General features: G+C 33.2%; 2 protein-coding genes across 3 annotated transcripts; both read left to right on the top strand.

The window, feature by feature from the left end:
- The first annotated feature begins 5,824 nt into the window (after positions 1 to 5,824).
- Positions 5,825 to 9,232, top strand: LOC115707748 (glucan endo-1,3-beta-glucosidase 1). Its single transcript, XM_030635793.2, has 4 exons — positions 5,825 to 6,529; positions 6,611 to 7,921; positions 8,702 to 8,729; positions 8,887 to 9,232. Exons 1-4 carry the CDS (start codon positions 6,424 to 6,426, stop codon positions 9,101 to 9,103), a joined length of 1,662 nt encoding a protein of 553 aa, XP_030491653.1. The 5' UTR covers positions 5,825 to 6,423; the 3' UTR covers positions 9,104 to 9,232.
- A 923-nt stretch (positions 9,233 to 10,155) lies between these two features.
- Positions 10,156 to 13,305, top strand: LOC115707747 (uncharacterized). Of its 2 annotated transcripts, none has more exons than XM_030635792.2 (4): positions 10,156 to 10,992; positions 11,541 to 11,686; positions 11,820 to 11,930; positions 12,382 to 13,305. In XM_030635792.2, the coding sequence occupies exons 1-4, from the start codon at positions 10,545 to 10,547 to the stop codon at positions 12,964 to 12,966; spliced, it is 1,290 nt and encodes a 429-aa protein (XP_030491652.2). In that variant the 5' UTR covers positions 10,156 to 10,544; the 3' UTR covers positions 12,967 to 13,305. The 2 variants fall into 2 exon arrangements, with proteins under 2 accessions (XP_030491652.2, XP_030491651.2); XM_030635791.2 differs by having other exon boundaries at positions 10,156 to 11,040.
- The last annotated feature ends 421 nt before the right edge of the window (positions 13,306 to 13,726 follow it).

Genomic DNA, 13,726 nt, shown 5'->3' with positions numbered 1-13,726 from the left:
AATGTGCTCGGAAATTTTTATAAATACTATATTTTATATTTTATTTACAATCTAAATTTTTTATTTACAAAAATACACTTAAAATTTTAAAATTATAAAAATACACCTTACTCAGCAAAATATAAAAAAACAACTAGAAATCAACTATAAATAAATTGTAAAACTACCAAAAAAATAATCTTATTACAACTATAATATAATTATAAATAAACTATAACACAACAAAAAAATGACATTATTTTTGCTGAAAATGTATTTTTTGTTTGAATAATTACATAAGATATTATTTTTTGTAAAATATTTACATTTTTACGTTCAAAAGAATTTTTTTTTTTTTTACATTTTTACGGTTTTCTAAAAAATAACACGAAAACAACATAAAATCAACAAGAAAACAACATAAAAGTAATATGAAAATAACATCAAAATAACAACAAAAAATAACATACAGATAACAAAAAATTAACAACAAATGAACAAAATTTCAACATAAAAAGACCGTATTTTATGTAAATAAAATCAAAAAATTCGTAAAAATGTTTAAAATTCCGTGAAACCGTATTTTTTTTGTTGTTTTTGTGCATTTGTGAAATTAACCCTTTTTTGCTCAAGGAGTAAAAGTGAATTTTTTCGTGTTAAAATATTTTTATAATTTTTTTCAAAATTTTGATTTATTTTGTAAATTTTTCAAAAAATAATTATCATCATTTATGATAATCAATAAATTAAATATATTTTTAAAAGAAAATGAATATTATAAATAATAAAAAAAAAGTGTATTTTTTGTGTATCATATTTGGCATAATGTTATATTTTACATCAAATTTGACCTAACTTTTAGCATGTGTCTAACATAAATTCTAACATAGCATTGGAGAAATACTTTTAACAAAAATGTCAAAATATTGATTGCACCATTTATTTGGCATGCTCTAAAGGAGTAGTTGACTGAAACAAGCCGAAGAGTTGTGAGTTAATTGAGTCTTAAAACATACGAATGGGCCAAATATGTAGTATTTGCTGGACCAGGCCCAAAGATCGTGAATTATTTCAATGTCTGGACGACTGGATATAAATTGAAAAATACTTTTTTTTTTATCTATTAATTAAAATACCTTCATATTATATTTTATTAAAATATACCTATTTTTTTTTTAGTGGATTGCTCAATATGCTCTCACTCTCTACTTAAGTCTAGCATATAATTTATATTAACCTAAAGAATATAGTGATATTATTTATAAAAATAGGTATATTTTAAAGAAAATAAAAATAAAAGTAAAAATCAAAACAAGTAAAGTAAAGTGGATATATAAAATGTAATTTCTTCGAACGACTGTATAGATGGGCTTCGCATTGGGCCTCAGTGGCACTAGCAGGTCGTCCGTTTTGGAGAGTCAGAGTCATGATTCATTCTTCATCAATTATGCAATCAAACCAACCACAAACAAGATAATTTAGGCTGCTGCCTGCATTAATTAGGGATACAATAACTCCCTCAATTATTTTACATGGGGACCACAAGAAAAAATAAAAAAATTAAGAGGAAGAGGGAAGCCTCCTCCTTTGGTTTCAAATTTTTAATAAGAAAAATTGCCACTTAAGTTCTCAAAAATTTATATTTAATGTAAATAAATTTCTAACCTAAACTACCAATTTATGTAACTCCGTTAGTCCTAATTTCAACTAATTCATTGATTGCTTCTAAACATGATATGTGTTGATATATTATTAGTCAAAGGAAAAACTTTTTCACCCTTCTCTTCATCGTTTGAAATTGGAGAAGGAGATGAGCACTGGTGTGCCCCTCATGTTGGTTATTTCAAGATTAATGTGGATGCTGCTACGTTTGCGGATAAGAACCGATTTGGTTTTGGGTGGTTGCTTCGGGACACTACCGGTTGTTTCATCCATGCTAGAACCGGCTCTTGGCAAGGAAGAGTTGATCCTGGTTATGTTGAGGCGTTAGGAGTGAAAGAAGCTCTAAGTTGGATAAAGAATTCAAATATCTCCAACGTCACAGTGGAGATGGATAGTCTTGTTACCGTCCAAGCTCTCCGGAGTTCCATAACTATGGCTTCTCCGTTTGGTAGTTGCATCGAGGAGTGCAAATCTCTTCTTTCCAACTTGAATAATGTTAATTTTCGTTTTGTTAAACGATCTGTTAATTGTGTTGCTCATGCTTTTGCTAGAGTTTCATGATTACATGCTGATTGTAGTTATTCGGTTTCCTCAATTCTGAGTAACATCTTTGATGTAATTGAGCAAGAAATGCATTAATAAAATCATCATCTTTTATTCAAAAAATAAAATTAGTCAAAATTATAATTTAAAATAATAATAAATTATTAAAATTATGGGGTGGACTAATAAATTTTTGAGATGTGGTAATTTTAAGCACAACTAATAGAGTTAATAAATTGTGAAATTATATAAGTTAGAAATTTTCGAAGTTGGAAACTTATCTACATTAAATATAAATTTTTATTGACTTAATACAATTTTCCCTTTTTCAAATTATACACAAAAAGAATAGTGTGTTTTATGTGTTATTCAAATGATGCTGGTGGAATGGTGGGGCTTTAGGCCTTGAGCTTAAGGTTTGGAATCAAATTCCCAATACTTATATTTGGTCTCTGAATTGGTGATGGTAACTATAGTTGGATTTGCCCTTTTCTGTTATTTAAAAGAGGTTTCGAAACCTTTTATCTAGATTTATACTGAGCTAAAATATATCAAAATTACAAAAAGGTTGTACAATTATCTAAATATTTTCTCCGGTGAAGTGTGGGGTTCTTGTAAATTGAAAAAAAATGTTTATTATTAAGTATCTAGTTACAATGTATACATCATTGAATGTTACATGTAATGTAATGAACTCTAAAACAAATAAAAAAGAAAATTGATGCTGTTCATTTATTCTTTCCCCTTATACACAACTCATAAATAAATGTATTTGTTACATTTTCCTTGTATTGAATATTTGGACAGCATTTGAAGTAATGGTACAATTGGTACATGGCAGTTGCTGAGAGTCAATGTTGAGTATCATTAGACTTGATACACTAATAGTTAGTTAGAGTTTATTTTATGTTTCCCTAACTAACTCTTGTTTCGTAACAGATTTTGTAATGCAACTTGTACAAACACTTTGATATAAATAAAGCTTAAGGTCTCTCTTGCACAAACATTTTGTAACTAGAACATGATGTTGCTTATATTGTCAACAAATTGTCTTAATTTATCCATATTCCTACACATGTTTATTGGGAAGCTTATAAAAAATTATGTAGGTACCTCAAAGGCACCACTTCTAAATCTAATGGTCTTCTTATTTGACCTATGTCTCAAATGTCCCTAGTTGCCTATTTAGATGTAGATTGGGCAATGCATTGATAATCGAAGGTCAACAAGTGGTTATGCAATTTTTTTTGGTTCCAACCTTATTTCTTGATGAGTAAAGAAGTAACAAGTGGTAGCTAGATTCTTTACTGAATCTGAGTTTTGTGCCTTAGCCAACAGAGCTGCTGAAATCAAGTGGCTCCGACCCTTATCAACTGAATTACAAGTTACTTTAGCTAATGTTCCAGTCATTTGAGTTGATAATCATAATGCAGCCTCTCTAGCAGCCAATCCTATCTTCTATGCTCGTTGCAAACACATCGAAATTGACCAGTATTTCGTCCGAGATCAACGGCTAAACAACGAACTTGATGAGACAAACTCAAAGTAGTATCTACCCGTTTCGTTTGAGGGGGATGATACACTAATAGTTTGTCAGAGTTAGTTTTCTGTTTTCCTAACTAACTCTGATTTTTTAATGCAACTTGTAGAAACACAAACACTTTGATCTAAATAAAGCTTAAGGTCTCTGTTGAATGCAAGAAAGTTTAAGCATTCCTTCAGTGCTTTCTTCTCAATTCCCTCCCCCTTGTTTTCAAGACTTTCATAAATTTGAAGTATTTTGTGGTGATTATAATGTGCTGAATATTCACATACTTGTGTATAGGATTTAAATCTAGGATTAAATTAATCACTTAGGATTCCTAAGCCCAAGATTGATATTATTATAATATAATTAATATTAGAAAAACAATTATACTCTCTTATGGTGGCATTGGTGCCAAAAGCATCTTCCCTTTCTCTGGATCCATGACCAATTGTTGTCTCCACAACTTTTTGAAAACCAGCAAAATAAGTGAAATCTGTAGTGTGTGTACTCCTGGATCACGACCCTTTTTCTCAGTCTCAGCTCAGTGCTTAAAAAATTTTTATATATTTTTATATATATATAAAAAATACGTAATAATTAAAATCTCTTTTGGCCATATGTATAAGAAAAAAGCAGCAAGAATAAATGGTGGTGGAATAGTGTTTAGTGTTAATATTATACCTTTTACTACCAAAAAAATTCCCTTTTCTTCTTTAAAGCAAGAATTCGTACAGAAAAAGCACATCAACTTGTTTTTCTATATTTTGTTGATTTTTTATCTTTTCTTGAGGTCGACCATGTTAAATTTTTCAAAATCTCAAAGCTTTTTTTTTTTTTTTTTTTTTTTTTTTTTTTTTTTTTAAAAAAATCCAGTCAAAAGAATTATATATATAAAATCTTAAAATCTAACTCATAATCTCATACAAGGGTGTTGTGTTGTGTGTGTTGAAGTAACATGAAAAATGTGTTATTTTAATGGTAATATATTGTTTAGAGAAAGAGAAAAAAGAGTACTAGGGTGACCCATATGAATATGAATATTAATAAGGAAATTGGACTTTACATGCATATGGTAGGTTAAAATTAATAACCAAAATTTAAGTTACCCAATATTGATGAAATATGTTAAAATTTATGTATCCTCTAAAATATCTCTCTCATTTTAAAACTTTCTAACTTCTCTCTAATTTCCTTTTGCTCTTTCTCTGTCTTTCCCTTTTATGGGTTGAGAGGATTGGTCCAAATTCCAATTAGTTTTTTAGTGGGTCGAGTGGTGTTGGATGGTGGCAGTAGTCTTGGATGGCGGCGATGGTCTTGGCAGTTCGGTTCTCTTGAAGAGAGCGAGCGAGAATGGAAGGAGAGAGGAGGCAAGTGAGTTGAAAAATGAGAAGTAATTTTGGGTTTAATAAGAAACTGAGCTAATCTAATAATATGAATAGAGAAGATAAATTTGAATGTATGTAAAATCAAAATTTTCAAATAATATAAGGCAGGAAACAAAGGTCAGAAGTTCTGTATGAATGAATAGACTCATGAGTGTCCTTGGTTTTGGAGCTAATCCGTACTTTGATGGCTACCAAAACAAAACAGCAAATATAATCTTTTCTTTAATATAAAAAACAACAGTAAATAATGTTCTCTTTTACCAATTTTCTTTTTCACCCAAATCATTTATTTATATTTTTATATAAAGATTGAAACTATCAATGTTTTTACGATTTTATTGACTTGAGTAGAAAGTGCATTTTCATCATATATAAATGATAAAGAAAGAAAAGTTCACTTTACATATGTAATTAAATATGCGGACAATGGTTAATTTTGAGTAATAATATATGGTAAATAAACAATGTTTGCTTTCTTCCGCGGTAGTTTTGTCTTTTCCATAATTAATTACACACTGCATAAAATCAGAAGTTGAATGGTTGAAGCTATGTACTGTACTATGTTCAAATTGAATACATTATTATCATAGACCTTTTGAAAGCTCACTTTCATATCTCATAAAGCCACCTGCAATAACGTCTTCTTCCTTGTAAATGCCAGCCTGTATTAATTCAATAACCATCTTTTCTTTCCTGTTTTCTCCAACTCAAAAAATGGGTCCTTTTCTCTACTATTTTATTATTATTATTTATTTTTGGAAGAAAATATTGCACAATGACCCACACCCACATTCGATTAATTCATGAGACACCCTTTATTCTTTAAAATAGTCTCATTGATCAAATCACTTAACAAAAAGCATAAATAAACAAATAGATGAGCTAAAAAGAAGTAAAGGGCAGACCTTTGAGAGTGATAATGACTTAAATCGGGCAATAATAAAGTTAAACCACAAACAAGGGAAAAGAATCTAATCCAAAAGTTTAAAGCACAGATACATTTTAGTAAATTCATTTGAGCAATAAATAATTGAAATTAAAATAAAAAAATAAAATAAGAAAACACAACACAACACAACACGACTGTTCTGTTCAGACACACAAAATACCAGTAACTTCAAGTCCACACAAGAAAAATTCTTTCATCTCTAAAAATCTCTTGTCTTGTTTATTTTTTCTTTCTTTTCTTCTGACTGTAGATCTCCCTCATAGCTCAACCAACCAAACCCATTATATTATTTTAACAATAAGACCCAAAAAAGTAGACATATTTTCAGAAGATAATGCAAGAGGCTGTAGTAGCAGCAGCTGAACCAGAAGCAGAGGATGAGGAATCTAAGCTCCACTTCCTCTTCAATGGCCATAACTAAGCTCACTCTTATCTCCCTCTACTACTTGTTTTTCTTAGTTCAACTCTCTACATTATCACAAGGTAATGCTTATGCCCCCACTAACCCCTAAAATTGGAAAGTTTGAGTCTTTACCTTACTCACTCTGTTTTTTGTTGGTTCAGCTAATTTTTTTCCATTGGTTTCGGAGATTAAGAAGCAAAACGATGAACAAGACAATGAACCGTACGTGGGTGTGAACATAGGCACCGACGTTTCGAATCTTCTATCGCCGGCTGAACTAGTATCGTTTCTTCAATTTCAAAAGATAAACCATGTTAGGCTTTACGATGCAGACCCAGATATTCTTAAGGCTTTGGCCAAAACTAAGATTCGGGTAATGATTAGTGTACCCAATAACCAGATTTTAGCTATTGGGTCCTCCAACACCACCGCCGCCGCATGGATCGATCGGAACGTCGTCGCTTACTACCCAGAAACCCTTATATCGGGCATTGCAGTTGGGGATGAGGTTTTTACAACGGTACCCAGTTCAGCTCCTATGCTTCTCCCGGCGATTCAGTCCCTCTACAATGGTTTAGTCGCATCGAACCTCCATACCCAGATAAAGATTTCGACCCCTAACGCTGCTTCGATTATTCTAGACCCATTCCCACCGTCCCAAGCTTTCTTCAATCAGAGTCTAACCCAGTTCGTTCTTCCTCTTCTACAGTTCTTGTCCAAAACGGGTTCGCCTCTTATGATGAATTTTTATCCTTACTACGTTTATATGCAGAACAAAGGGGTTGTTCCTCTTGATAATGCGTTGTTTAAGCCATTAACACCCTCTAAAGAGATGGTTGACCCTAATACTCTGCTTCATTACACTAGTGTGCTCGACGCCATGGTTGATGCTGCTTACTTTTCCATGAAGAATCTTAACATAACAGATGTCGTGGTTCTTGTCTCGGAGAGTGGTTGGCCTTCAAAAGGGGATTCCAAAGAGCCATATGCAACTATTGATAATGCAAATACGTATAATTCGAACCTGATTAAGCATGTTCTTGACCGCAGTGGAACCCCTTTACACCCGGAAACAACTTCGAGTGTTTACATATATGAGTTGTTTAATGAGGATTTGAGGTCACCACCGATTTCTGAGGCTCATTGGGGTCTTTTCTATGGGAACACAACGGCCGTTTATTTGCTTCACGTATCAAATAGTGGCACTTTTCTGGCTAATGATACCACAAACCAGACTTACTGCATTGCCATGGATGGGGTTGATTCGAAGACTTTGCAGGCGGCATTGGATTGGGCTTGTGGACCAGGGAGAGCTAATTGTACAGAGATTCAGCCTGGAGATGATTGTTATTATCCTAATAATGTCAAAAACCATGCTTCTTATGCCTTTGATAGCTATTACCAGAAGGAAGGGAGGGCTGCTGGTTCTTGTGATTTCAAGGGTGTGGCCACAATCACTACCACTGACCCAAGTAAGTTTTCTTTACTGGAGTTTTTGGTTTTCACAATTGACATGCTTTACTTTGTTGTAAACAATAAGAACTGAATGAATATGTTGTTTTCTTCTTAAATTTGTAGTTTAGTTGTTATGTCCCAGTTCCAAACTTTGAGTACTGCTACTAGGGGAGAAGAAACCATGTGGTTTCCTTGATAAGAGTATGTTTAGTAAGAGCCAAGTGCTTAATTTTTATTTGAGCAATGGTACTAATATTAACACATGCTTTAGATATTGGTAAGTCCAATGAAAGATAAACCACTAAGCAATGTTTTAGCTCAACTGTGCTATTTCATCTTTTCTTTTTCTTTGTTAATAGACACTAGACAGTGGTTTGTGGTACCCACTGCCAACCCACAAAGGCACATCAGTAATGGAGAGAATAGAAAAAACATAGAATCTTTGCTATATCTTTCCTACACGAAATGATATTCTGATGATGGTAGTCCTGTGTAGACTTGTTTCTTCTCTATGTACAAAGGTGAAAGAAGAGCACACACTCACTCACTTAGAAAGATTCTGGACCAGAAGATAAGATTGTGTTAAAAATAAAAACAATGTCGGTCATTGCTATATTCTTGCAGAAAACAGACAAACTCTGATTTCACCATTACATAATTTTTTTTTATAATGTGATTTTTCCATCTTGTGCAACAAAACATGTGGGGGCAAATATTAGTTTGTACATAATTTTGCTAGTTTCCCCTTGTATTGATATAGATTCTTATTTCTTCTTCTTTTGGGAATGTACTTTCAGGTCACGGGAACTGTCTTTTTCCTGGAAGGTGAGAGGAAATGGTTTCTTCTCTCAGGCTCTGAAATTTGCATATTTGTTTTTATCTCTTTAAAATATTTACTGTCATTCTCACGTATTTATTAGAACAAGAAACCAAGCTTTGCACATGTGATGTTAAGTCAAATTTTATGTGGTTTTGATTACAGTAAGAAGTTGAGCAGTAATAAGACAAGGGAGGTAATGAACACAACAACACCACATTCAAGTAATGCAGCAGGGGACAGATTACAATTCATTGCCTTAACCTTAAGAAGAAGGAGCAATATTCCAATAATTAGTGGTTTATTAGTCAAAGAATTAGTCTCATTTTTTGTTGTAGCTCTCTCTAGTTTGTTATTCTTTGATATAATGACTCCATGCTGAGGCAGAAAATAAAGCATTTCTTTTTTAAAAAAAGAAATATGTAATCTAATGGTATTTTTCTTGATGAGCCAGTGTTGTGTATAAAAACTCTATTCTTATTGAGAGTGCAGTAGTGCAGATGATTTTTTTGGTGGTGGGCTTCTACTTTAAGTCTGTAATTAACATATGGTTTATGTAAGTTGACTATTGAGTTGTTAGTTTAGTTGTCTCCCGGTAAAAAAGAACAATTAAAATGTGAAAAAAAAAAACAATTTTTCTTTTTCCTTCTTTCCATTTTTCATATCTTCTCCCTTGAAAAAGAACTCAGCTTGGTGTTGTAAAGTTATTGTTGTAAATTTGAATATGTTCAAGCTTTAACTCGCAAGAAGTGGTGAATGAACAAAAAAAAAAAAATGGAGTCTATTTAATAAAATGAAATAGTTTACTTTATGCCTATATATTTTGGAAAATTTGAGTAGTAAATCCTCTTAAAAATTTGTTAGATTCCATATTTGTTTTGATATTTAAATTATCTTTTTAGTTTAATTATTTTTTCATGATTGCATACGTAGTAGCTATTTAGATTCATTTATAAATTTTTAGAAAATTTTAAACACTTTACAACATTGAAAAAAGATTTAAACAGTTACTTAGCATGCGTCGTGTTACTTACCATGCATTATAAACTGTACAAAATTTTTAATAAATTTACCACAATACTCCTTTCTAGGGTGCACACTGTAGACTCGATAGAGTAAAAGTAAGAGATATGCTAAAGGGCACCAGCAGTGTCTAACATCCTCTTATGTGTCAATATCGTTATTGGTCCCACTAAGTATCGAGTCTCATACAATTTAATAATAATTTTTAGGAAATATCGCTAGCCAATCGCAACGCGATATGTGGAGAAAGTGGTAATAGCAATGCTAAATAAACTTTACCGCTTTGATATATTGTTTTTAGCTAAAATAGCTTGCCTCTATTGTCCGTTATTCTAAAAGTAGTAGCAACATTTATTTACTCATCTAAACTCCATCTATCAACAAAATATACCTTCAAGCTCAACAACAATTATGGGTAGTAATAATCGAAATCGATTACTGGATATGCTTTTAGATGATGATAGCGATGATGAGGATTTTTTCGGGTTTTTGTTAGTGGCAATGATCGCAGAAGAAGTAATGGCTAATGAGAAAAGAGCAAAACGACGTCGTCTTCGTCACGGTTCTAGGGGTAAAGTTCAAGGTGATTATTATAGACCTGTTTTTGAGTTTAATTTTATTAATATTTTGATGAAAACGAACATTTGGTCCTCTGTTTGAAGCTTATATATGATGATCCAGCTGTGTTTGCTTAATAGTTTTGGGCATTAGTTCATAGAAAGCGGGAAAGGGTAGGCTAAGGCCACATAGTTTGAAATTTTGGGAATATAAATTGACATGACAACCCTAACCCTTCTTCAATGTTAGCTTTACTACCCAAAACCTTTTTCCATTGTTACTCCGTTGGACTAAGCCCTACCAGAATCTCTTATTCCTTGTCTCTACAAATGTCTTGGGCTTGCAAAAGATGCACCTTTCTCAACCCCTCATCTCAGAAATCCACCTGCCAAATCTGCTTTTCATCTGAATCGTCGTCATTGCCATCATCATCTTCCTCTTCTCTTGCTTCTACCCCCAAATGGTCATGCAAAGCTTGTACTTTCCTCAATCCGTATAAAAATTCCAACTGCGAAGTTTGCGACACTAGGGCACATGTCTCGTCTTTTTCGAGCTTTGAGGATTTGAACGATACGGGTCCGGATTCTGAACTGGACTCTTCAGTGGGCTCTGTTTTCTTGCCCTTGCAGCCTTGTAAGAGGATGAAGATTTCTGAACCAGTCGGGGTCGAACCTGATTCTGCCAAATTGGGTGGGTTTCAATCCGTTAAGGCTTCCGACAAGGGAGCGACTGTATCTGGTTCGTTAGAATGTTCCTATTTAGCTTTCTGGGTTTTGTTGGGTATCATTCATATTGTATTGCAACTAAGAAGAAGTCGATCACTTTGTTTTTAATCTCATGTATATATGTTACTAAAATGGGCATTGATTGTTCACTTCTTGTGTTAGGATTATTATTTTGGAGATGTCTAGGTGAATACATAATTTATCTTAGTCTTCTGTTTGGGGTCATTGTTTTCTTTTGTGAAGGAGCTTTGGGAAACAGTAAGTGCTAGAGTTATAAGATTAGGAGAAATAATGCTATCAATCTTTTTTTAGGTTCTTTCTATAATCGTCACCTTTCTGGTGGATTCTAAGTTGTAGTGCAGAAATTGACTTTGGTGCACGTTGTTTTACCTGTTAGTTTGCATAAGGGCTCTTAGTTTTCTATGTTTTACTTGCATTGCTTTATCTTTTTCTCTGTTAAGTTGTAAGTAATATTAGCAATGCTTGGTTTTGACTATAATTTACCGTGTCCAGAGGAAGCTGGTTCTGGTACAGCCCAGACTACATTGAAGATTTTAAGCTACAACGTTTGGTTTCGAGAAGACCTTGAACTGGAGAAAAGAATGAAAGCTATCGGGGACCTTATAGAACTGCATTCCCCTGAAATTATATGCTTTCAGGTTTTCCTCATTCATTAGCCACTCCAGAAAGAAATGAACCATTTTAATTTACCTCTTTTGCAAAAATGCATCTGATGTTCATTATTTCTTCTCACCTGATAATTCATATGATGGTCTTTTCTTTACCATGCAGGAGGTAACCCCCAATATATACAATATCTTTAAGCAATCTAATTGGTGGAGAATGTATAATTGTTCCGGTACAAATCAAATGGCTTTCCCAGGGTCGTACTTCTGCATTCAGGTACATGAAACCACACATATATGACATAGAAATAATTGGATTGAAATTGTTGAATATGAAATGGAGTATTATAACAATGATTTTTGAATCAGATGAAATAGTTTTTAGTACAGTAAGCATCTTCGGTGGAATGAGTCCATTTCTGGGAATTGATTTATATATGATAAATGCCAGAAGAATTATTTATTGCTCCTTCTATCCTATACAAAATATTTTCTGTTGCCAATCCATTATTCTCTTACTGCAAATCCGGTAATGCCATGTCCGCATCCCATTAACAGGTTCTGTTAAACCTGATTTTCACTAGTCTAGTGGTTGGTTATATATGTTTTCTGCTTGGGATACAGTTTTTGTTGTTTTGTATTTTATTCTGCTTCAAATACGTTATCACTTGTATTGATTTTTATGGTTAATTTGGATAACCTGGTATAGATTTGTTTACTCTATGTAGCTAAGCAAACTTCCAGTGAAAATATTTAGCTGTAAACCCTTCTCCAATTCTGCTATGGGTAGAGAACTTTGTGTTGCTGAAATTGAAATTCAGAAGGATAAATCTTTGGTCATCGCCACTAGCCATCTTGAAAGTCCGTGCCCAGGTCCTCCTACGTGGGACCAGATGTTTAGCAAGGAACGTGTAGAACAGGCAAATGAGGCCATTAACTTCCTCAAGACAAACCAAAATGTGGTATTTGCTGGTGACATGAACTGGGATGACAAGTTGGATGGCCAGTTTCCTTTACCTGATGGATGGTTGGATGCTTGGGCAAAGTTAAAGCCAGAGGAAAATGGATATACATATGATACCAAGTCCAACCAGATGTTGTCTGGAAACCGCACACTGCAGAAGCGTTTGGATAGATTTGTTTACAAGCTATGTGACTTCAAGATACATCGAATTGAAATGATCGGGAAGGATGCAATACCAGGAGTATCATATATTAAGGAAAAGAAAGTGAGGAAAGAAATCAAGAAGTTGGAGCTACCTGTTTTGCCTAGTGATCATTATGGCCTGCTTTTGACCATCTGTAGCAAGTGAAGTTTCTTTTGTGGATGAGTTCATATGAAACTATAAAGGGAAACAAGAAGTACGTGGTCAAGTTTGTGCTTGGGTTTGTTTTGTATAGCTCACCGTGCATGCTAGGCATGCAATTTTGTGTATATCGGTGGGGCGATGTAAAGCTGGTTCATTTTGAACTGTCGATATTCCAGTGAAAGGGATACATTTTCATCTGTCATTTACAATTTACTCTCTAATAGTTTGTGTCACCGTGCGTGCTAGGCATGCAATTTTGTGTATATCGGTGGGACGATGTAAAGCTGGTTCATTTTGAACTTAGATTTCCAGTGAAATGGATATGAAATACTTTTTGTTTTACCCCTATTATCTTTTTTTTAGTATTTCGCTCAGGGAATAAAAAATACCCTCGAGTCTCGAGAAATATTATTTTTTTGTCGTCTTGACAAGTTAGTTATATAAATTATATATTATTTTTTAGCCATATATTAAATGTAAAAAAAATTCACGTTGTTTGTTTGTTTTGTAAGGAAAAATTTCACGTTGTTATTCCTTATCACCCTTGGGTTAAATTACATCATCACTCTGTCTATTGTGTGCCCTACCTACCTACTGATTATCAATTGTCTGGACCTCCATTCTTGCTGTATATTGACTTGATAGCCATTATTGGTGTTAATTAATGTGCCACTGTGTATTGTCGCACTTGATCATTGCCAATTTGCCTCTGAGTATTGTTGATTATATAGACTTGATTATTGCTTTGCTTTCTTATAAGACA

This window comes from Cannabis sativa, chromosome 1 (genome assembly GCF_029168945.1).
Source record: "Cannabis sativa cultivar Pink pepper isolate KNU-18-1 chromosome 1, ASM2916894v1, whole genome shotgun sequence".
Lineage (NCBI taxonomy): Eukaryota > Viridiplantae > Streptophyta > Magnoliopsida > Rosales > Cannabaceae > Cannabis > Cannabis sativa.
Note: the sequence above shows the minus strand (reverse complement) of the source record. Positions and strands in the feature narration are given on the sequence as shown.